At 47.9% G+C, this 24,347-nt stretch overlaps 1 protein-coding gene and 1 non-coding gene across 2 annotated transcripts in view; one reads left to right on the top strand and one right to left on the bottom strand.

The window, feature by feature from the left end:
• Window positions 1-24,347, top strand: part of LOC116857322 (F-box/WD repeat-containing protein 10-like) — a 64,371-nt gene that overhangs the window by 5,453 nt on the left and 34,571 nt on the right. The window contains exons 2-8 of the mRNA XM_032841305.1: window positions 1,384-1,479; window positions 6,262-6,495; window positions 8,514-8,679; window positions 9,147-9,242; window positions 13,384-13,955; window positions 14,638-14,701; window positions 23,348-23,869. Coding sequence (XP_032697196.1) covers window positions 1,384-1,479; window positions 6,262-6,495; window positions 8,514-8,679; window positions 9,147-9,242; window positions 13,384-13,955; window positions 14,638-14,701; window positions 23,348-23,869 — 1,750 coding nt within the window. The remainder of the gene's footprint in view (window positions 1-1,383; window positions 1,480-6,261; window positions 6,496-8,513; window positions 8,680-9,146; window positions 9,243-13,383; window positions 13,956-14,637; window positions 14,702-23,347; window positions 23,870-24,347) is intronic.
• LOC116857367 lies at window positions 11,553-11,656 on the bottom strand. Its single transcript, XR_004380744.1, has one exon. It is a non-coding gene; the product is annotated as a U6 spliceosomal RNA (small nuclear RNA).

Here is a 24,347-nt window from a genome sequence, read left to right as displayed (position 1 = left end):
GCACTTGCCCATGCCGGGAGGCCTAGCTTGGCCTGGCTCTTGGTGGTGAGTGTGTGATGGAGAGTGGCCATGGTAGTGATGTGGTTTTGGAATCTAGGTGAGGTTCTATGGGGTGAGGTCCGGAGCCTGGGACCAAGAAGGAATTCTTGAGATGTCTTTGGTGCAAAATGGTGGTTTATTAAAGCCTGGGATGGGCCCCGTGGGCGGAAAGACCTGCTGCCCCAGTGCGGTCCTGGGTGGGGGGAGGATGGCTGATTATATACTTGGGAGATGGGGGAAGTAAAGAAAAGAGAGGTTTCAAGAGAACTTTCATATGCTAAAGAGGACCCACAAGATACTGGAGGCCTTGCCATTGTCAAATTAAGGTTGTTTTTCTCTCTAGCAAGGCATTGACTTTAAGATAGTGGGGAGATCTTTAGGGATGCCTGGGTGGCTCAGTTGGTTAAGCCACTGCCTTTGGCTTAGGTCTTAATCCTGGAGTTCTGGGATCCAGTCCCACATCAGGCTCCCAGCTCTGTGGAGTCTGCTTCTCCCTCTGACCTTCTCCCCTCTCATGCTCTCTCTCTCTCTCTCTCAAATAAATACATAAAATCTTAAAAAAAAAAAAAGATAGTTGGGAGATCTTTACAAGAATGTCACACAGGTCCCACCCAGAAGTGGCAGGTGGAGGGAGGGAGGTTGCAGGGTGTCCGCTTCTGCTCTGTCATTAGCCAGTAGCAGTAACCAAGAAGAGGGGCCCCCACGATGGCTGACGTTGGTGGCACACACACAATGTGCCAGCTGCTGGAGCAAGTTTGCATTAACACACGCTCTTTCTCTCGGTCCTCACAAACCCCCCATGGGTTGGGTGCATTCGTTATCCCCATTTCACAGGTGAAGAAATGGAAGCCTAGAGAGGTTAAATAGATTTTTCCAAAGGATCAGCTGCTAAGTAGAAAAGCTGGGGTTCCCATGCTTGGCTCCAGCTCCTACTCCTTGTTAACGTTATTCTGGGGGCAGATGGGCTGGGCTGGGCTGGACTCCAGTGTTGAACTGTGTGACCTTGACCAGGTGGTTTGATGGTATCATCTGAGAAATGGGGATAATGGTACTTAGCTACCATGGGTGTGGTTAGGACGATACAAGCTGATCATCTCAATGCTGGAAGTAATGACTAGTGTCCATAATGTATGTGCTCGTGGTATTTTTAGCTGATCTGTTCTGAGTTCAGCACCAGGAGGCGCTGGCACAGCTGACCCTTCGTGTCCTTTTAGGGCCTTCCACGTGGCTTCTGAGGTAGCTCCCAAGGTCAGATTCTCCTTTCCACGCAGGAGGGGTGGGTAGCGCCTTTGCTCCTGGGGACACATTCTGTGTACACTCCTTAACGCCGTTCTTCCCTCTTAGGCTGAGCTTCGGGACACCCAGTTAGAGCTGGAACGGAAGCTGAAGTTGAATGAAAACGCCATTGCCAGGCTCCAAGCCAATCACAAATCCGTTTTGGTAAGGCTGCTCTGGGTCACCTGCTGTGCCCATCTGGGGTTGTGGGACATGGGGTCGCAGGCCCAGCCTCCATGTCCATGGGCTCCTCGGGGGTTTCTTGGCAAATGAGAATTGTAGGTAGAGGTATGAGCGGTTCCATGGTGGGGGGGCCTCAGCTCGCTGTCAGCTTTTCCTATGAAATTAAGGTTCAAAACTGGCAAGTGATTTACTTTTTAATGATACAGAGTAAGAGCCAGATTGGTCTTGTGATAACAGCATTCTTGTTTTTACATTTGCGTATGCTTTTTTGACCAGGAGAAAGGCGTCCTGGGGGTGGGGGGCGGAGGGGGCATCTAGCTAGACCTCTATGAATCAGGCAGAGAATCTGGGTTTCTATCTTAGGAAGGTGCTTAGCATGCGAGTGTCACCAGTCCTGTGTCCTGGCAGCAAGAAAAAAGAGTGGAGAACTGCTTAATTAGTGGATGGTAACTTGATAAGGCCAGTGGTGTGCCATGCTACTTGGTTTTAGTCTCTCTAGTTTATGGACACTTTTCATATAAATTCTAAGTGGACCCAAAGAGTTCCACAAATACTTCTCATTAGTGGAATGCCAAACCATCATTCCAAAAAGAATGCGAAACACCTAAGCTATGGTAGTGAGTCAGCAGCAACGTCTTTGCATACCATGAATTATTCTTTCCATCCATCCATCCATCTTTCCATCCATCGATCCATTGATCCATCCATCCATCCATCCTTCCATCCATCCATCCATCCACCCACCCACATCTGATACATGTTATCCATTTCAACTTAATTTCCTCCTTCTTGGTGTTTACAACTCACTAGCTGTGAAAGATCAACACCTCTTTCGCACCCACATCATCTTATGAAAAGAAGAGAAATAATTTTCATTTTAAAGTCTGTAAACCTTTGGAGATTATTGATTTCCAGGCTCAAGATAATCTAGAAAACCACACGAAGCATCCTGCCTTTTTTCTAGCCCTTTATTTTTCAGACACTTTGATTCCCACTCAGCTTTTCTCATGACTGTGTGCTAACTTGGGGAGGTAGTTTTCACAATAGCCAGCATGTACGAGGGACAAGAACACAGAGCGATGGCGAGACTTGTCTGGGGGGCCCAGATTGATGAAACAGGAACCTGGGATTGCTGCTCCCTCAACCTAAGAAACTCAGGATGTTCACAGGTGCAAGCACCATCCTCAATCTCTTCAAGCCATTAGCTTCCATACTTTGCTACCCGTGTGGCCCCTCCTCTCTTTAGTCTTTCTTTGTCATTACACATTATGTAAAAAAATATCCTTTGCATATTCCATTTCCATGCAAGGAGCAAGTATTTATTTATTTATTTGGAAAGATTTTATTTATTCATTTGACAGAGAGAGCAAAAGCAGGGGGAGCGCAGGCAGAGGGAGAGGGAGAAACAGGCTTCCTGCTGAGCAGGGAGCTCTATCCCAGGACCCGGAATCATGACCTGAGCCAAAGGCAGATGCTTAATGACCGAGCCACCCAGGCGCCCTGGGGAACAAGTATTTCTCCATATAACAGTGTAGGAAAGAGAGGTCACATTTGACAGTGGAAGAGTCAGTACGCCAACATCAGTTGAAGCCTCCTTCTATCCAGTCTTCCTCAGGAAGGCCTTGGTGGAAGAGAGGGGATTTGGACCCTGAAGTCTCTCTTCAGACTCCTGCTTCTCAGCCTCGTGGTGTTGTGCTTCTATGAGAAACTTGCGATTGTGGGATGCATGTCAGCTGGGAACTCTCAGGGCATTTTTTTTTTTTTTAAAGATTTTATTTATTTATTTGACAGAGAGAGATCACAAGTAGGCAGAGAGGCAGGCAGAGAGAGAGGAAGGGAAGCAGGTTCCCTGCTGAGCAGAGAGCCCGATGTGGGACTCGATCCCAGGACCCTGAGATCATGACCTGAGCCGAAGGCAGCGGCTTAACCCACTGAGCCACCCAGGCGCCCCTCTCAGGGCATTTTGAAGAACGAGATTTATTACTCAAAGGTCTTGGAGGACACAGAATGCTGCCAGAGGCCACACGCCACACTGCAAGGTTGCAGGTAGAGAGGGAAGGAGAGAGTACAGACCTGGGTCTGCCTTTATTGGGGTTCAAGGTGGGTGTCTAGGGTTTCATGGGTTCACTTTTAGTTGGCTTATTTCAAGCATAAGAACAGGAATTCAGGGGCGCCTGGGTGGCTCAGTGGGTTAAAACCTCTGCCTTCGGCTCAGGTCGTAATCCCAGGGTCCTGGGATCGAGCCCCTCGTCGGGCTCTCTGCTCAGCTCTCTGCTTCCTCCTCTCTCTCTGTTTGCCTCTCTGCCTACTTGTGATCTCTCTGTCAAATAAATAAATAAAATCTTAAAAAAAAAAAAAGAGCAAGAATTCAATCTTGGGAAGACGCAGGGTCACTCAAGGGGACAGATACCTAGACCCCCCAGGGAATTCTGAAAGAGGGAGCTTGGTGGTGGGGTGGCCCAATCCCTTGCCCAGTTGTGGTGCTCCCAGCCATGTCACACAGTCATCAATCTGTTTATTCCAGATGGTATCTTTGGAAATGGATGCTTTAGGGATGACAGATTTTTTTTTTTTTAAGATTTTATTTATTTATTTGACAGAGATCACAAGTAGGCAGAGAGAGAGGAGGAAGCAGGCTCCCTACCGAGCAGAGAGCCCGATGGGGGGCTCGATCCCAGGACCCTGAGATCATGACCTGAGCCGAAGGCAGAGGCTTAACCCACTGAGCCACCCAGGCGCCCCAGGGATGACAGATTTAATGTTGGACATTTACATGACAGCTACTGTTCTCCATGGGCTCTTCTCTGTCTGGGCTTGAGGAATTTGGGGATGATCTCCCATCTGCCTTCTTACTTAGTCCCCATTACCAGCTCATTTATTTCTAGTTCTGTTCAGCTGCCCTGGCCTCGAGCAAGCCAACGGGTGGAGATGGGGCAGTTGGCAAGAAAATGACAGTGTAGAGAGAGGCTCTACCCGTCTTCCCACCCCCAGTAAAGATGCTCTCGCTTCCTTCCTCCTCCATCTCCATCTATCCTCCCTTGCCAGTAGATTGAAGACTGGGCGGCCACTAAACATTCTTGTGGGCATGCATTCCTGAGCCCTGACCAGGCAGGGTTCCCAACTACCTGGCCTCATCATTTCTTCCTATCTCCCTGCAAACCTTAAGGCTTTCACAAGCCCTGGGCCCAGAGTGCCATCCTTTCCTTTCCTTTCCTTTTCTTTCCTTTCCTTTCCTTTCCTTTCCTTTCCTTTCCTTTCCTTTCCTTTCCTTTCCCTTCCAGGCCCCCCTTATTCTCCTCCTTCCCTCCCCATCTTTCCTTCCAGGGGACGGAGGTGCCCTAGCAGCCTCAGTCTCTGAGGTATCTGTTGTTTGGGCCCCCCTGGAACCCAGGGCTGGCCCTTGCTCTTGAGAGGAGGAACAGAGAAAGCACCCAGGGGAGTTGCTCAGGATTGCTCTGAGATGGGATCGGTGTGGGTGGGGACAGTGGGGGACACTGAGGCAGGCAGAGAACTAACTCTGGACTGTGGAATGAGGTGAAGGGACTGTGAGCAAAGGCAAGCATGTCCAGGACGGTTCGATGAAGCTTAAACTGGGTGTCAGACAGAGCTGTCAGCTCCGGTCCTGAGGAAATGCCAAAGGACCGAGGAAAGCATTTACACTTGCCTTGATATTATAAACATGATATTGACTGAAGGCAGGCATAAAGGATGTTCATCCTATGAAAGGGCAGTGTACACGTGCACCTGCCTAAGTGCCATTGTGCAGACCCTTAGTGTTTATGACATGGACTTTGCTTTGTATTTCATTTGGACAATACAGTCCTTCTGCACAGGTGTGTGGGTCCTGCCATGCTCAGGGGCTGTGGCTACCTGCCCATATCCTAAGCATTTTTTTTTAAAGACTTTATTTATTTATTTGACAGAGATCACAAGTAGGCAGAGAGGCAGGCAGAGAGAGGAGGAAGCAGGCTCCCTGCTGAGCAGAGAGCCGGATGCGGGGCTCGATCCTAGGACCCTGGGATCATGACCTGAGCCAAAGGCAGAGGCTTTAACCTACCTAGCCACCCAGGTGCCCCGACCCTAAACATTTTATACCTGATGGAGACACCATACACTTAGACGTCCTTTCAGTTCTGATGGGCTCAGTGGGCAGTTTAATCTGACGTCATGAAATGTCGGGAAAGTGAGCTCATGTTACTGATTTTGGGCAAAGAAGCCAAATTACTACTGTCCTGAAAGAAAGAGAACCATTGAGTATACTGAGTGCATGCATTTCCCTGGTGGGAGAATTGAGTTCAGATATTTGAATCGTAACCCCAGACTGTCCGAGCCACCAGGAGTCTCAGAGAGCATCAGATGTATGAGAGATGAAGTTGATGGTGGTGGATAAGTAAACCCCCCCTTTTTTTTCAGGACTCCAGGATTTATAGGAGAATAAAATCTTCCTTTTAGATTTAATTTAATTAATTTATTTATTTGGAGGGGGCTGTGTGGGGAGGGAGGAGGGGCAGTTGGAGAAGAAGTAGACTCCCCACTGAGCAGGGAGCCCAGCATGGGGCTCGATCCCAGGACACTGAGATCAAGACCTGAGCAGAAGGCAGACGCTTAGCCAACCGAGCCACCTAGGAACCCCCAAATCTTCCTTTTATAATAGAAAATTGATCCCTAACTTACGGGCTTTTCGGGGTTACGGTCCTGTGGGCTGAGCTTCCAGAACCTTGCACGCCTCGCTAACCTTTTCTTCTCTGCCCCCTCCCTCGCCAGCTGTCGGTGTCAGAGGTGAAGGCGGTGGCTGAGGAGCAGTTTGGGGAGCTGCTTGCCGCCATGAGGAAGGCCCAGGCCGACGTGATGCTCTTCTTGGAGGAGAAGGAGCAAGCGGCTCTGAGCCAGGCCAACGGCATCAAGACGCACCTGGAGCACCGGAGCGCACAGATGGAGAAGAGCCGGCAGGAGCTGGAGAGGATTGCCGCCATCAGCAACACCGTCCTGTTCCTGGAGGTGGGTGGGGGTGGGGTGGTGTGGGGTGTGCGGGGACGGAGGCAGAGGCATCAGGTTCATTAGTGCCAGGGAGCACCCTCACTGGCGAGGCCTGTGGCGGAGGTGGGGAACGCAGGAGTGGAAGTGCTCCTTTATATGGGGGGTGCTCAGGAAGCCGGGGACACAGAGGGAAGTGGGTATTAGCAGAATATGGGAATCCGGGAGGGGAAGGCCAGACTTCCCAGAGTGGGAGGCTGGAACCGGGTCAGGGGAAGTAAGTCATGTCCAAAGAGACCCGGGTAGAGCCTACGCACGGGTAGAGACGTTTGAGAGACCACAACTGATTTGGGGAATAAGGTGCTTTAATGCCATCATCCCAGATCTGTCGCTGAATAGCTGTGTAGTTATTAACCAGGTCACTGAAACTTTCTGGGTCTCAAATTCCTCATTTATCAGACAATCAGGTACCGAGTCAATAGCTTTCTTTCCTTTTCTTAAGGTTATTTATGTACTGGAAAGAGATATACAGAGCCCCAGTGACAGGGAGTTGCAGGGAGAGGGAGAAGCAGGCTCCCCACTGAGCAGGGACCCCCCCCCCCCGCCCCCACCACACACACACAGGGCTCCATCCCAGGAGCCTGAGATCATGACCTAAGGGGAAGGCAGACGCTTAACTGATGGAACCATCCAGGTGCCCCTTCCCCCAACTAATTTAAAATAACACTTTTCTCATGTATGGCACTAAATCTGTATGCAGTGTTAAAATGTTTCTCTTTCTGTCAACTCTCTGGGTTGGACTTTTTTTCTCTCTTGTTAATCTGCCTAACCATTCTGGTACAACTTTCCATTGCTAAGTTTTCTGCTGTATCCAGTCTGCTCTGGGATGATGTTCCGCTGTGTTTGGATGTTGATACTGTGTTGCATCTGAGAGCAACCTTTCCCCATCACTGCCTTGTTTCGAAGCGTAAACAACTTCATATGTTATCACCTGAAGGCACTTCCAAACTCTACAGCACAGTGTAAGAATGAGAGAGAGCCTGTGTATCAGACTGAACGGGAAGGACAAAGGCAGCATTCCTGTCTGAGGACCTGTTCATGGGTCTTCCTAGGGCTGAACCTCCACCTCCATTCCTCCCTTCCATACCGTGATTTCTGTTTAAATTCTAAAAAAGAGGAGCGCCTGGGTGGCTCAGTTGGTTAAGCGTCTGCCTTTGGCTCAGGCCATGATCCCAGGGTCCTGGGAATCCCTGCTCAGCGGGGAGTCTGCTTCTCCCTCTCCCTCTGCCTCTTCCAACTGCCCCCCCCCCCACCAGATCATGCTCCCTCTGTGTCTCAAATACATAAATAAAATCTTTAAAAAAAATTTCTTAAAAAAACAAAAGTCCCAAAGGAATGGAGGTAGCGGGAATGCTTCTGTTGCTATTTGGAATGTTGGCAAACAAGGTGTTCTTGTCCTTGGTCCCTAATCTGGGAGGTGCCTTAGAGCTGTTCCTAGGCATCTAGTGTTTCTTGGTTTTTATTTTTATTTTTTAATTTTAATTTGTGTGTGTGTGTCTCTTGATTTTTATTTTTATTTTTTATTTTATTTTATTATTATTTTAAAAATATTTTATTTATTTATTTTTCAGACAGAGATCACAAGTAGGCAGAGAGGCAGGCAGAGAGAGAGAGAGGGGAAAGCAGGCTCCCCGCCGAGCAGGGACCCGGAAGCAGGGCCTGATCCCAGGACCCTGGGATCATGACCCGAGCTGAAGGCAGAGGCTTTAACCCACTGAGCCACCCAGGCGCCCCTATTTTTGTTTTTTTATGTTTATTTTTTGTGCATGCCTCTTGATTTTTAAAAGCCCACTTTCCCAATTAAAAAAAAAATGCTTTCTACGTTACTAGGTCCTGAGCTAGACATGTTACGTATGCCTGATTTGTGATGGCTGCATTGCCATCAACCCATTTTACAGATGCAGGAAGTGAGGTCACCAGAGCAGTCCAGTTTCAGAACTTCAGAAACGAAGGCAAGTTCTGCCATGTTTCCTTTCCTGCAGGAGTACTGCAAGTTTAAGAACACCGAGGACAGTGCCTTCCCTAGTGTTTACATCGGACTCAAGGACAAGCTCTCGGGCATCCGCCGGGTCATCACAGACTCCACGGTGCACTTAGTTCAGTTGCTGCAAAACTACAAGGAGAAGCTCCAGGATTTCTCCAAGGAAGGTGAAGAAAGCTGTCTGGGCTGTGGGCGATGGAATGTGTGTTTCTCAGAGTGGGAAAGAGCCAGGGGACAGAGGGTGAAATCAGGGGGAATAGCTCATGTTCAAAGCTGTCCTTTGGCCAGACCAGTGGCTAACAGGCACTTACCTTGATGATTTGATTTTATGATGCAAACCCAGAGAAGTTGAGTTAGTTACATCCTGCCACTGGCTCGAATTTCCCTGACTAGTTTCCGAGGTTGCTAATGCCTGTACTTTGAAGTGAGATCCAAGTCAGCTCAGGATCATTCTCCAGCGGATTTTGTTTCACCCACAGAGAAATCATCCATTGAGCGTGATTCTCTCTGATGTGACTAGAGTCCAGCCCTTTCTTCCCCAGGGAGCCCGGGGAAGAGAGGCTGGGAAGTCCTGCTTCTTACGTTCTCCTGACCACCTGGACAGGTATGCATGTATAACTCTCTGATTTTCCAGAGGAGTATGATATCAGCACTCAAGTGTCTGCTGTTGTCAAGCGCAAGTATTGGACCTCAAAACCTGAGCCCAGCACCAGGCAGCAGTTCCTCCAATGTAAGTTGCAAACAGCTTTCCTTACCCACTTACTGATGTCAGTGTAAGGCTTGTTGAAGCAAGAACACTGTTTTTCCTGTAAGTTTCAGGCTGTTGCAAACTCAAGTCTACCCCTAAATGGAATACTTAAATTTTTTTGAAATTTTTTATTATTATTATTTTTTACTTTTCATGTTTGAGACAATTTCAAACTCACAAAGGCAGTGGAGAAAATAGGACAGAATTCTGGTATACCTTTCATCAGACTTCTCTGAACATTAACACTTCTATAACTACGGTAAATTGACCAAAACCAGGAAATGAACATCAGTTCACTACTATTAACCAATCTGTAGAATTATCTGAGTGTTTCACCCAGCGTGCTAACCGGTGTCCTTTTTCTGGCCCCTAGTCCGATCCAGGATCACAGATGTTTCCCTGCCTCCTTAGTCTCCCCCAACCTGCGTCCAATCCCTTAGTCTGTCTTTCATGCGCTTGGCACTTTGGAAGCTCCTGGCTGGTTACCAGATGACTCCCTTTTAAGTCTGGCTTGGCCAGAACTGAGTAATCTGTTGTCCTGTCATTGTGTGGTAATGACCTGGTCTGTTAGCATGTTTTAGAACACTGTGTTTCCAAGGGCGCCTGGGTGGCTCAGAAGGTTAGGTGTCTGCCTTTGGCCAAGTCATGATCCCCAGGGGTCCTGGGATCCAGTCCCGCACCAGGCTCCCTGCTCCTTGGGGAGCCTGCTTCTCCCTCTGCCTCTGCCTCTGCCTCTGCCTCTGCCTTTCCCTCTGTCTCTCATGAATAAATAAATAAAATCTTAAAAAAAAAAAAAACCAAAACACTGTGTTTCCGATCAGGACATAACCAGTCCATATGCTTTCATCTCCCAGGAGAGGCAGGACTGCATATTTTTATGACATTTGGCAAATTAATCTTTTTGGGACACACCGTTGAATCCTGCTACTGCTTGTTTTCTGGGGGTGAGCACTGGTTGGCTAAGTGCGGGACCTCCTTCTCCATGGAGCCCCAGGTTCCAAGGACCGTTTCCTGTTTTTGCCACGGCTCCTACTTTTTCTCAGGACCTCTCCACTTCCACATAGTTTCCTTTATGTATTCTTTCCTGCTTCCTGAAAGAAGCACATCTGTATTGTTATACACAGATCTAATGAATACAAGAAACCAAATACGCTTTATTCCTGACATTAAGATAAAGATGAAACGTATTGTATTATAACCTCTGTTATTTGGCATTATGGAGGTCTTTTTTCTTTTTTTTTTTCTTTTTTTTTTTTTTTTAAAGATTTTATTTATTTATTTGACAGAGAGATTACAAGCAGGCAGAGAGGCAGGCAGAGAGAGAGGAGGAAGCAGGCTCCCCGCTGAGCAGAGAGCCCGATGCGGGGCTCGATCCCAGGACTCTGAGATCATGACCTGAGCCGAAGGCAGCGGCTTAACCCACTGAGCCACCCAGGCGCCCCTGGAGGTCTTTTTTCATACCCTATATTAACTTTGTCTTTTTGGGGATTGTTACAAACTTTTATATAGAGTCCACTTGTTGGACCTGTCAAAGTCATGTGGCTCAAATTGTCAACTTGACCAGTGGGGACCACTCTTTCTCCTTTAAAGAGTTTAAAGAATTAAAAAAAAATTTTTTTTTCTTTATTTGACAGACAGAGGTCACAAGTAAGCAGAGCATCTGGCCGAGACAGAGGGGGAAGCAGGCTCCCTGCTGAGCAGAGAGCCTGATGCGGGGCTTGATCCCAGGACCCTGACATTGTGACCTGAGCCAAAGGCAGAGGCTTTAACCCACTGAACCACCCAGGCGCCCCAAAATATGCGTTTTTAAAACACATTTTTTGGGGCACCTGGGTGGCTCAGATGGTTAGGCATCAGCCTTGGTCTCAGGTCATGATCTCCAGATTCTGGGATTGAGCCCGCATCAGGCTCCCAGCTCAGTGGGGAGTCTGCTTCTCCTTCTCCCTCTGCTTCTCCCCCTGTTTGTGCTCTTTCTTTCTCTCTCTCTCTCAAATGCATAAAAACAAAAAAACACATTTTTTGAGGTATTATTGACATATAATGTATACTAGTTGTACGTGTACAAGATAATGATTTGACATACACCTATATTGTGAAATGAAAAGTTTGGTTAGCATCCATCATCTCACATAGTTACAAAATTCTTTTTTTTAATGATGAGAAGTTTTGAGATCTACTCTCTTAGTAACTTTCAGATCTGCAGCACCGTCTCGTTAACGATAGTCACTGTGAAGTACATGACATCCCCTGGACTTCTCTTATAGCTGGAACTTTGTACCTTTGGCTGCCTTTAAAAATATGGAATACTTCACAAATTTGCATGTGACCTGTGCCCATGGACCGTGCTCATTTCTGTATCATTCCCATTTTAGTATAGATGCTGCCAAAGTGAGCACCTGTATGCCTTTTTATGGTCCTTGGTTCACATTCACTTTTTTTTTTTTTTAAGATTTTGTTTATTTATTTTGAGAGAGAGAGAGCTGGGGGAGGGGCAGATGGAGAGGGAGAGAGAGAAAATCTAAAGCAGATTGCATGCAGAGCCTGACGTGGAGCTCGATCTCACGACCCTGAGACCATGACCTGAGCTGAAATCAAGAGTCGGACAGTCAACCGACTGAGCCACGCAGGAGCCCTTTCATTTTTCCTTTTAACCTCTTAGATTGTTGTGTCCTTGTTTTTTCCTTCTAAAGTGATTCATTGACTGCTAAGAATTTCCCTTACAAAAACAAAACAAAACAAAAAACCCACAACAACAAAAAAGAATTTCCCTTCCCTAGACACAAAGAAGTTTGGAAAACTCTGGGTTAATCTAAAATAGTTTTTTATATTAATGGATTTTAAATAGACTTGAATATGCTAATTCCCTTGGGGAATATATACTGAACATCTCTGAGCTAGAAGTCCAAGATCCGGTCCCATGTGAAATGTGGAGTTTATAGATCAGAAGGAAGACGGGCATGAAACGAACCCATAAGTAAATAGATTATACCCATTGTGTGGAGTACCATGACCCTTAAGAAGTCGGAGGGCTCTGAGAGAAAGTGGTGGCGAGTCACAGAGGGCCTCCTTGAGGACATGAGCTCTCAGCTACAATTTGAAAGATCAGCAGGAATCTCCCAGGCTCAGGTTAGGGTGATGATGATGTCACGGAGAGAATGGTCTGTGCTAAAACTCCGAAGTGGGCTCAGCGCTGCATATTTCTGAGGCCAGGATGGCTAGACCATGGCCATCAAGGGCCAGAGGGCAGGAGACAAAGCTGGAGACATGGGCAAGGGCCAGTCATCCCTGGCTGTGCAGGCCGGGGTGATGGGCCACTGTTGCATTCTGTGGGCAAGAGGCACTATCCAAGGTCTTAAAGCTGGGGTGACATGATTTACCTTAGCCTGTACCCTGAAACCTGCTCCATGGCTCTGTGGTGGACAGGGGATGGAAGGGGGTCAAGACAGAGCAGCTTGGACAGCTAGGAGCCTGTTGTATGATTCTGGACTAGATTGGGGGTGAAGCAGTGGTTTGCACAGAAGTGGGATCTACCAGGCTTGGGGCTGTCTGTGTGTTGTGGGGGGCGGTGGGGAGGCTGGGCGCAAAGAAATTTCCAGAATAACTTCAGTGTGACTCCAGCAACTGGGTGCAAGGAGGTGCCATTATTTTTTGATTCTCTGGGATTTGGAAATGAGTATGTTTGAGGGAATGGGTGAGAGTTTACCATGCTAAATATTGGTCAAATTAAAAAAAAAAAAAGAATCAGGAGTGGGTATGTGAGTGCCTATTTCCACAAACCCTTGCCAACACTGAGAAGAAGACGAGTGCCTGGCTTTCGATACGTATTTTTCGAATGAATGAATGACTAAATCAGGGGGTTTTATTTCTTGATTCAGTTCTGTAAATCGCACAGTCAATGCCAAGCAATTTGAACTTCAGAAAGGAAGGAAGTGGCATGACTTGTGTTCTCTGCTCCTGGTTTTCGCCCACCACTTTTCTGGGGGGAGCAGTGGCCTGGGGTAAACAGAGCAGAGGAGAGAGATGTTTTCTCTTACCTGGGAAGTGGGATGGGTTCAAAGTGTCCTGTCAAGAGCAGCTGTCCCTTCCTGACCTGCCTCCCCGCCCTTCTCCCATATCCCCTCAGATGCATGTGACATCTCTTTTGACCCGGACACGGCGCACAGGTATCTCCGGCTGCAGGAGGACAATCGCAAGGTCACCAACACCACGCCCTGGGAGCATCCCTACCCGGACCTCCCCAGCAGGTTCGTGCACTGGCGGCAGGTGCTGTCCACACAGAGCCTTTACCTGCACAGGTACTATTTCGAGGTAGAGATCTCGGGAGCGGGCACCTATGTTGGCCTGACCTGCAAAGGCATTGACCGGAAAGGGGAGGAGCGCAACAGTTGCATTTCTGGAAACAACTTCTCCTGGAGCCTCCACTGGAACGGGAAGGAGTTCACAGCCTGGCACAGCGACACGGAAACCCCGCTCAAAGCCAGCCCTTTCCGGAGGCTGGGGATCTATGTGGACTTTCTGGGGGGGGTCCTCTCCTTCTATGGGGTAGAGCCCGATGCCATGACTCTGATTCACAAGTTTGAGTGTAAGTTTTCAGAGCCGGTCTACCCTGCCTTCTGGCTTTCCAAGAAGGAAAACACCATCCGGATCATGGATCTGGGGGTGGAGCCTGAGAAGCCCATGCCACCATCCGCCGAGGCTGAGCCCTAGACCCCAGACTCTTGCTGTCCACAAACACCAGCCAGCAGCCTGCATCTTAAGGGGGACTTGGGGATGGAAATGTCTGCCAGCTTTAGGAATCACGTGGGTTCCTGCATGAGGGGAGAGGTCTCTGGCTTTCCCCTTTTACTTCTGCTGTGCTGGTCTCTGTGTTCTCTACTCCCTAGGCACCTACACCCCGTTTCTCTTCTTCTAGTGATGTTCTCCTCTCTGCTCAGGTGAATGTCACACTGTGCCCAGGAATCTTCAGCGCGATCACAGAGATTGCGGAGTAATCAGAATCAATTGCAGACTCTATTTTGTGTTGCCTACGCCCCAGACACTGTTCTGGATGCCACATGGCCATCGACTCCCAACTTCACGGTAGCTCCCTGGGGGTCCAGGCTCCCATCATCCTCAGTTTGCAGATGGGGAACCCGTGGTCCCGGGGTGGGGGGTGATGGTCAGTGAACTTGCTCAAAGTCATTGCACTCACACGGTGAGCGAGTGGCAGAGCTGGGATTGCAACTTGGGCAGGCTGATGCAGAGATTTTAACCACTACATGATGCTGCCCTCCTCATCCCATCCTGGGTATTGTGTGTAAGGGAATAAGCTACATGATGAGCTCCTCAGCATGGACATCGAGTCTCTTAAACCCTCTGTGCCTTGGGGCCCACTCAGTCTGGGTGGGCCGAGCAGCTGAGACCTCACTACCTCACCCTGCAGCTCATAGGATTTTTGGATAGTGACGATGCTAAGAAATGTCTTCCCGGAGTTGGGGTCTTAGTCCTCATGACCTCTGGGGAGGGTCTCACCTCAAGATGTGGACTTGTCTCATCTCTCATTCGGAGGACTGCCCTTCAAATACTTGGAGGCAGTTCTCACGCATACCCTCCAGGAAAGTTGTCTTGTTTTTATGCTACATTTCCCACTTTCCTTTATAACTTCTGGGTTGTTTCCTGTGAACCGTGTCAGGCAAGTCTCCTCCTCTGTCCGTCTGATGGTCCTTTCTCAAGAGCACATTGCTTTGAGTCGCTTACCTTGTTCCCAGAGACCCTGCCCTCTATTCGTGTCCAAGGATTTATACAGTGTAGGATTTGAATTGTTTTTATCGGATGTCTTGAAATTTGAATTTTACTGAGCTCATTTTTTTTTTTACTTGAATTTAAAATTTCATAGCATCATTGCTGCTTGCCGAGATGCTTTTGATTCTTGATTCTAGAGCCCATAGATGAGTGCTCCTTCCTAACCTGGTGTCCCCCACAGAGCTGGTCAACTTTCCTAATTAATCTTATTGATACCTGTTGATGAGGGGAGGGTCAAATAGGGAATCTGGCAGCCCCCAGTCAATGCCTTTTGAGTTTGCAGTAAGTTACACTTTGGTAAAACTGTACACTGAGGTAGCCCACTTTTAGCCCTTCATCCACCAGACACCAGGAAGGACTTTTCCAAAGGGAGAAACCAAGACACGTCTGCCTTTCCTCATTCCACCTGTCTCACAAGGCACTCAGAAGAGAAAAGGAGAACACCTTGGCCTGCTCTTGTTTTTGTGGAACCACTGTGGTGTATTGGTGCAGCTGCTTTATTTTCTGAATGCTCACCAACTGCTTGAGTAAACCATTTTAAGGTTTCTCTGCTGTGAGTTAACATCAAGTTGATGAGTCTTTTGCTTCCAGAACGTACCTTATTTTTCATTTTAAAAGCTGAGACAGTTTTGTGTGTCCCCATCGTCTATCACTTTTCCTCATTTCTCGAAGATTACTGCCTCACTTTTGGTCACATTGGCAAACAGTGTCAGTGTCGTGAGATGTAGCTTGTTGAGGTCAGAATGCCGGAGCTCTTATAAAGGGACCGTTGGGGCGTCTCCTTAACTGACTTGAACTTCATTTCCCTGCTAGCTCCTTTTTTGTTCATTCAGTTTCAGTGTCAACCTTCCCTTTTTGATATAGAAGATCAAAGCAAAACTGAGAGTTAGAAACACCTACTTTCTGTCTGTCATTGCTTCCACTGACAGGCATATCTTTTTGCTTATTCTTGGTCCCCAAACAGGAATTGTTTAAAATGAACAAATTTAAAAAAATAAAATAAATAAAATAAATAAAACAAGAGAACAAAGGCCTATTTTATATTCTCTCATTTCCCCCAAGCCGTGTGTATGTGTGTGTGTGTACGCACACACGGCCCTTCTGTATTTACCTACACTTACCACTTCCTCTTGCTCTCTGTAGACACATTTGGAAAAAAAGTCTGCACTCATCAGGGGCTCCTTCTGGTGCGTGATTGTTTTGTTCTGTTACTAGACCACTTGTGATTGTGGAGTCAGAATGTAATTTTAGTGACTATGTAATTCATTCTTGGCTCAACTTGTTGAAGTTCAAGTGCTTATGACATTCTTTTCCAGGAATGTTAGAGAACCTGAGTAAATTCCCACGTCCTCCCAAGCTTCATGATGGAATGAGGAGATAAGAATTTTGGCCCAATTGTGGAACCCTTATTTCTCCAACCGGGTTCAGCATGTTTTTGGAATGACTGTCCTGAAATCAAATCAAATTGGTTCAACACATGTGGCATTTATTTTTTTTTTTAAAGATTTTATTTATTTATTTGACAGAGATAGATCACAAGTAGGCAGAGAGGCAGGCAGAGAGAGAGAGAGGGAAGCAGGCTCCCTGCTGAGCAGAGAGCCCGATGTGGGACTTGATCCCAGGAAACCTGAGATCATGACCTGAGCCGAAGGCAGTGGCTCAACCCACTGAGCCACCCAGGCGCCCCACACATGTGGCATTTATAACATGGAAGCCAATATGCTAAGATAACAGTGACCCAGAACAGAATTAGATGTATCTTTTGATCACAAGAAGCCGATATATATATATATATATATATATATATACAATTTTTTTTTTTTTGAGAGAGAGAGAGAGAGTGGGGATTCGGAGGGGTAGATGGAGAGAGAGAGAGAGAGAGAGAGAGAGCATCTTAAGTAGGCTCCATGCTCAGCGTGGAGCCCATCGTGGGGCCCAATCTCATGACCCTGAGATTATGACCCAAGTGGAAATCAAGAGTTGGATGCTTCAATGACAGCCCTAAGAAACTGATTTAAATTTAAGTGAAAAATGATAGAATCTGAAGAACTAAATAAGAATCTACTATTCAAGGGGCATTTGGCTGGTAGAACATGGGACTCTTGATCTAGGGGGTTGTGAGTTCAAGCTCCACACTGAGTGCAGAGATTACTTAAAAATAAAATCTTAAAAAAAAAAATAGAGGAATCTACTATTCACAACAGTAACAGCCAAAGCAGTATGGACTACATCCCTCAATTCCATGTCTGAGGTACTGCCTCTAATGCAATGTCTTCTCAGCCCATCTTGAATTTTCTGTTGTGTCATTGACTGACCATCAGTCTGATTGCTCCCCATCTCTACAACCAACTACCCCCATTTTGGGGCTCACTACTCCAGCCCCAATAGCCAAAGACAGATATAGAAGAAATGGTAGCGTGCACATTTCCTGCTTCTCCTAGCTCCCTGAGCTCAACTCCCCTCCCTCTGCACCCACTGTGAGACATGGTGGGAGGGCAGGAGGCCTTGCAGGGAGGGTCACTGTATCATGTTCAGCTGATACACACATGCAGAGCACCCACTGTGTACAGCTCAGGTAGAGTGACTGGTCGTCCAGGCTTTGCTGGGACATGCTTAGTCCCTTTCTTTCTTTCTTTTTTTTTTTTAGATTTTATTTATTTATTTTACAGAGAGAGATCACAAGCAGGCAGAGAGGCAGGCAGAGAGAGGAGGAAGCAGGCTCCCCGCTGAGCAGAGAGCCCGATGTGGGGCTCGATCCCAGGACCCTGGGATCATGACCTGAGCCGAAGGCAGTGGCTTAACCCACTGAGCCACCCAGGCACCCCTCTTTTTTTTTTTTTAATTAAGATTTTATTTATTTGACAGATCACAAGTACGCAGAGAGAAGGGGAGGAGAGAGGGGGGATGCAGGCTCCCCGCTGAGCAGAGAGCCCGATGCGGGGTTCGATCCCAGGACCCCGAGATCATGACATAAACTGAAGAAAGCCACTTAACCAACTGAGTAACCAGGCACCCCCAGTAATAACTTCTGAAAGAATGAAGGATTTGTGTTTATTTTTACCTTTTTAAAAAAATTAGTTTTTTTACAGGAGTCTCTACACCCAAGGTAGGGCTGGATGGTACAATTGTGAGATCAAGAGTCCCACGTTCCACCGGCCAAGCCAGCCAGGCACCCCTGTGTTCATTTTTTTTTTAAAGATTTTATTTATTTATTTGACAGAGATTGCAAGTAGGCAGAGAGGCAGGCAGAGAGAGAGAGGGGGAAACAGGCTCCCCACTGAGCAGTGAGCCTGTTGTGGGGCTTGATCCCAGGACTCTGGGATCACGACCTGAGCCAAAGGCAGAGGCTTTAACCCACTGAGCCAGGCAGGCGCACCCCCCCTCCCCCACCACCGTGTTCATTTTTAAAGCGAAGTTCCGTTCACAGACTTAGACGCAAGCATAGCTCACAGCCAGGCTTCTCAAAGTGTGGTTTCCCCACCAGCCGCGTCAGCACCATCCAGAAATTTCTTAGAAATGTAAATTCTGGGGCTCCCAGCCTGGATTTAGGAATCAGAAACTCTGGGGACCGGGCGTAGCAGTCTGGCTTATTAAGGCCTTGGGGGCGATTCTGAAGCCTGCGCCAAGTGTGAGAACCATGGTTCGCATCTCTCTCTCCCTAACCGGCTCTACTCGTCAACTGCCAGCAGCTGAGTTTCCAACTTTTTTGTGCTTGTCTGCCTCGTGTGTCATAAAACACGTCGAGCCAATGCCCTTGTGTTCCACCTGCTTCTTTCAAAGTCAAAGGGCAATTTAAATGCCTGGAAATTGAGGACTTCTCAGGAGCAGAAACTTTGCTCAATTGAGTTTGTAACGCCGCACAAAGGAGAGATGATGATAAAATGTGAGTTTCCCTCACTTTCCCTGATAACAGTACTTGGATAATTCTTCATACATTGTAAGGTGCCATTCAAATGCATCCCTTCATTTGACCCTGACACTCACCTGCAAGCTAGGCAGAAGTACGAGCTCCATTTTGCAGAAGGGGAGCAGCGAGGGAATTACCAAGGGGCGAGTCACTGGCCGCAGCACAGCCTGATTTCACCCCACACCCTCCTACTCCAGCCACCAAGCCCTTTCCCGACTTTCTGCTGGCTGAGCCCGGCAGATGGCCGTGGGTGCAGTCCTAGATAAGGCAGTGGAACGAGGTAGGGTGAAGCAGCCCTACCCCCTGGGGCTCTCCAAGCGTGAAAGGGAAGCAGAGACTAGGGCGGTATGGGAAGACCGTCTAATCAGAATCGTAAAGAACACAGGGCAGAAAGGACAGCTAGGGGACTGGCACGACGTCTACAGGCTGCTGGGAGCCTGGATATCTGAGAAATCTCCAGGTGGACTTCTCAGCCCCAAAGCCTTCCTTTGAGAAATGTTTTCCTCTCCTGGATCTCAACGCTGTTGAGACCTATTTGCCTGCCTGCCTCTTTGGGTGCCAGTGGCGCTAGTTCCCCATCATTGGCTTATCCCCTCCGGTCACCTTGCAGGTAAGATGCCGTGTGTGTGTGTGTGTGTGTGTGTGTGTGTGTGTGTGTGTGTGTAGTGGTAGTGAGTGGAATGCAGAGGAAGTAGAAAGAAATTCTCTGCTCACCTAATTTAATTAGTCCTCATAGGACAGCACTCTGCGCAGTGGGGATTATGTGTCTTCTACAGATAAGAAAATGGGAGCTCAGGGAAGCACGAGTACCTCGTTCAAGGTCACACAGCTAGTAAGGAGCAGCAAAGGGGTTCCAGCCAGTCTCTCTGACTCCCAGGTTTGTGCTCCCCCACAGGGCCACTGCTGGCCCTCAGCATGGAATCAAGACTGAGCTGGGTGGGCAAAACCGCTTTGATGTATGTCAGCCTCACTGATTAATTTGGACCTTCAAAAACAAGCCACTTTAGGGGCGCCTCTGGGGCTCAGTCAGTTAAGCATCTGGCTCTTGATTTCAGCTCAGTTCATGATCTCAGGGTTGTGAGATCGAGCCCCACATCGGGCTCCCTGCTGGGTGTGCAGCTGCTTAATGTTTTCTCTCTCTCTCACCCTCTGCCTCTTCCCACCCTCCCAGCCCACCCTCTACCTCCCTCTCTAAAAACAAATAAAACAAAGCAAAACAAAAAACACTAGCTACTTTCAGTTTGTAGTAGTTCTGGGGCGTTGGTAGTGTGTCTCCTGCATAGAGACCCAAACCCTATGTGTATGGGAACTCTTTCCTCCTGGCCACCCTCCCCAAGAGTTTAGATGCTAACCCACCTTCACCTTTTCTCCAGATACTAATTCAGGCAAAAGAGACCAACCTGTTAGAACTGATCTCCTTCCCAGCCCGATTCCTGTCTCCAATCCTGACCCTTGTGTGAGACTGCCTTTGCCACCGAACCAGGCAATGATATCCAATACATTTCTCTAACTGCCTAGTCTCCAGACATGGGCACCAGAAATGCTCAGTTACACCAAACATTTTGGCTTAATCTAGGGAAATCATTACAACATTGAGAAGAGCAGTGACAGCTGGTCTCACACATCTGGTCTAATCCTAGAGGGAAGCGGTATTTTTTTTTTTAAGATTTTTTTTTAAAATTTATTTGACACAGAGAAAGAGATCACAAGTAGGCAGAGAGGCAGGCAGAGAGAGAAGGGGAAGCAGGCTTCCTGCCGAGCAGAGAGCCCGATGTGGGGGGTCGATCCCAGGGGCCATGACCTGAGCCCAAGGCAGAGGCTTAACCCTCTGAGCCACCCAGGCACCTCAGGGAGAGAGAATCTTAAGCAGGCTCCCGTACAGAGCTTGATCTCATGACCCTGAGATCGTCATCGGAGCCAAAACCAAGTGTCGGACACTTAACCTACTGAGCCACCCAGGCGTCCTGCGTGTCTGTCATCTTTAACTTCAGGTTCCCAAGTTTTGTCTTCTTTTTTTTTTTTTTTTTAAAGATTTTATTTATTTTTTTGACACACAGAGAGAGAGAGAGAGAGAGAGAGAGAGAGAGAACACAAGTCGGCAGAGTGGCAGGCAGAGGGAGAGAGAGAAGCAGGCTCTCCGCTGAGCAAGGAGCCCAATGTGGGACTCGATCCCAGGTCTCCGGGATCATGACCTGAGCTGAAGGCAGCCACTTAACCGACGGAGCCACCCAGGCGTCCCCCCAAGTTTTGTCTTCATCAAAATAGCCAAGTTGTTCGCCCTGCTTGCCTTGCTAGCAAGTGAACTTTGAACTTACAACATAGATGCATTCTAGTATAAAGTCATTTTGTCTATGTTCCACATTGAGCTTTTACAGAAGAATATGATTTGCAAATAGGATTTTGTTGTTCAAAACGTTTGAAAAGCCCACTGAGCCCCTGATCTCTTTCTGGGTCGTGAGTGACAGCAGAAGCCTCCTGTTTGGAAACCTGGGGGACCAGGTGCACTCTGAGGGCTGACTGTAATGACCCAAGTCATCACTCCTGAATGGATCATAAGCCACGGCAAATGGTAAAGACCTCACGAAACAGGTACACCACGTTTCATGTCCTCCTCCTTCTTTTTTTTTCTTTTTAAGTCGGCTCCACGCAGAGTGCAGCCCAGCATGGGGCTTGAACTCAAAACCCTGAGATTAAGACCTGAGCTGAGATCAAGAGTTAGACGCTTGACTGACTGAGCCAGTGCCTGCCTAAGGTCATTTTTTACATGCATCTCAATGTATGCACATGGAGATTGGAGATTGTATAGAGATTGGAGTGGGCATTGATTACTTGGCTGCCCAGAACAATGATCCCGATGACACCCAGGATGACATCTACAACAGGACAATCGTTAGCACTTCTAGAGGGCTGAATAGGTAACAGGCGATCTTTTAAGTGCTTTGCATATAGTATCTCATTTAATCCTCAAACCGCACCCCCCCAAGTCAAAACTATTGTTCTTTGTTTTACAAATAAGCAAACTGACACATTGGGCATTAGGTAATGCGCTTGTGCACACAGAGCTAGTTAGCAGCTGGGCTGGGGTCCAGGAGTCCTGCCCGAGACTCCTCACTCTTCTCCACTTGGCTGTACTGTTGGCTGGGATGCAATGGGGAGGTACTCAGAATCAGAGGGCTGAAAGCTAGCAGCAGAAGGAAGATGGGAAATCCAGGAGAGCCAGGAAGGAAGGTGCTGTTTTGAGAGCTGCCCAGCTGGGTGTCTCACCTGATAGCCCCTGGCTAGATATTTCACCAGCTAGCTCCTCCTGGAGCCAGTTTGAGCCGGCTTAGAGCTGTGTACCGATTCCGTCCCCACCCTCTAACCTGGTCCTGAACTTACCTTTATCTGTTTATAGTACTAAGATCTCCACCTAGAGGCGGAATTTTCTGCCACCTTTTGAACATAATGTGTACACTAGCATGTGGGCGGTCTAGGTCTGAGCAATTGAACGGAAATGCCCAAGTAATAGAGCATGTAAAATTCCTTAATGTATATGCAAGCTCCTTGCTCTCACCCCCTAATACACTGAATAAAAGCTTCCTGTTCTAACCCCAAGAGAGACGGTGCTTTGAGAGTGATCTCCTGTCTCCTTACTTGAGCCAAGTAATCAAGAGTTCTTTGCTTTCTAACACTTCCTGGGGTTGTATTCAATGTAATGCACCCCAAGGGGTGACCGTCCCCACATCTTGAATTCAGTCCAGGTGCTGCCTCCCAGAGGAGCGTGTGATTGAGGCTGAGTGAAATTTTCCCTGAGGGAGGGCTTCCCTGCAGAGGTTTCTCGTTAGCATTCTGAACCAGTGAAACGACTTACGTTCTACGTTTGTAGTAAACATTTGTGTTTTCAGTTCAACGATGACTTTAGAAAATGAGTAGAGACATATTCAGGATCATTGGGCTAGCCACCTTATAGCCAAACAGCTATTAACGTAAGAAGTACATCATGAATATTTACTAGTCATTAGTAACAATCAAAGCTCAACGCCAGGCTCCATGATATATGATATATATATCTTTTCCTTTAAGAGGGTTCCACGTATGACTTCAATGTGACTGACGCTATTCTTGTGGTTCTAGAAATGGGATGACCAGCTCTTTCAGAATATACAGCAACTGCCTCCACCTACTAAGCAGTGCCCGGTTTAGGAGATTTACGGTAAAAGCCATGTTTCCTAGGAAGTCAGTACAAAAAGCCAGACTTCTACTGGCAGTTTCTGGGAGAGAGCAGCTTTCCATCCAACGCAGGGCTTTACCTTTCCTCTGGGAAATGTTTATAATAGAAAAGGCTCAACTGGGATATCTGTCCGCCTCTCCTGTACCTCTGGTGTTTGGTGGGGTTGACAACGGGCAAGGATAAAATGAGCTGGTCATCTCAGAATCATGGAAAACCTGGACCCAAGGCTCGGGAATGCCCCGTATTTCCGTTGTGAGAAGGGAGACAGTTCTGTCCCCGTGTGTCAAAAGTGCGAAACATGTGTCTTGGCTTGGAATATCTTCTCGACCAAACAGTGGTTCCGGAGGATAGGAGAGGTGCCCCAGAGAAGGTTTCTGGTGAGCATCCTGGAGCAGTTGGGTAGCCTCTACTTGCTGCACTATTTTCAGAATATCCTTCAGACCACGCAGGGGAAGGATTTCATCTACAGCCGGTCCCGGATCAACCTCAGCAGGAAGGAGGGGAAGATCGTCAGGTCTTCCTTGAACCAGATGTTGGATAAAACTGTGGAGCAGAAGATGCGGGAGATCTTGTTCTGGTTTGCGAGAAGCACCCACTGGACCAAGGCAAATTACACGCTCTTTCTCCTGCAGATGTGCGACCCCAAGCTGCTGCTGACCGCTGCCAATGTCATCAGGGTCCTGTCTCTGAGACAGTGGAACAACGTCGCGGGTAAACGAGGCCCCGGGGGGACTGGGAAGCCGGACTTGGGGAACCTGTCAAGGAACCAGGGGTGTGGACCACCTTAGGCAGACGGGGATCTTCCAGAATACAGGACAGATGTCCTTGTCCTGACCTGCAGCCCTGTTTACCGAAGGAGAAATTGCAGACTGCGACTTCCTTCTAGAAAAGTATAGAATGCACACAAAGAAGGAAGTGCAGAACTTGTAACTGTCAGGCACTTATTTTTGTATTTTTTGTCTTATTTTAAAGCTTTTTCTTTAAGACTTTATTTATTTATGAGAGAGAGAGAGGAAAAAGAGAGAGAGGGAGCACAAGCGTTGGGGAGCGGGAGAGGGAAAAGTAGGCTCCCCGCTGCCATGCTAGGATTTGGTCCCAGGATCCTGGGATCATGACCTGAGCTGAAGGCAGATGCTAAACCCACTGAGCCACCCAGGGACCCCACTGTGAGGCATTTAAAATGGAATTA

Source organism: Lontra canadensis, unplaced genomic scaffold (assembly GCF_010015895.1).
Source record: "Lontra canadensis isolate GAN:19392208 unplaced genomic scaffold, GSC_riverotter_1.0 scaffold122, whole genome shotgun sequence".
Lineage (NCBI taxonomy): Eukaryota > Metazoa > Chordata > Mammalia > Carnivora > Mustelidae > Lontra > Lontra canadensis.
This window is presented reverse-complemented; position numbering and strand designations above follow the sequence as displayed.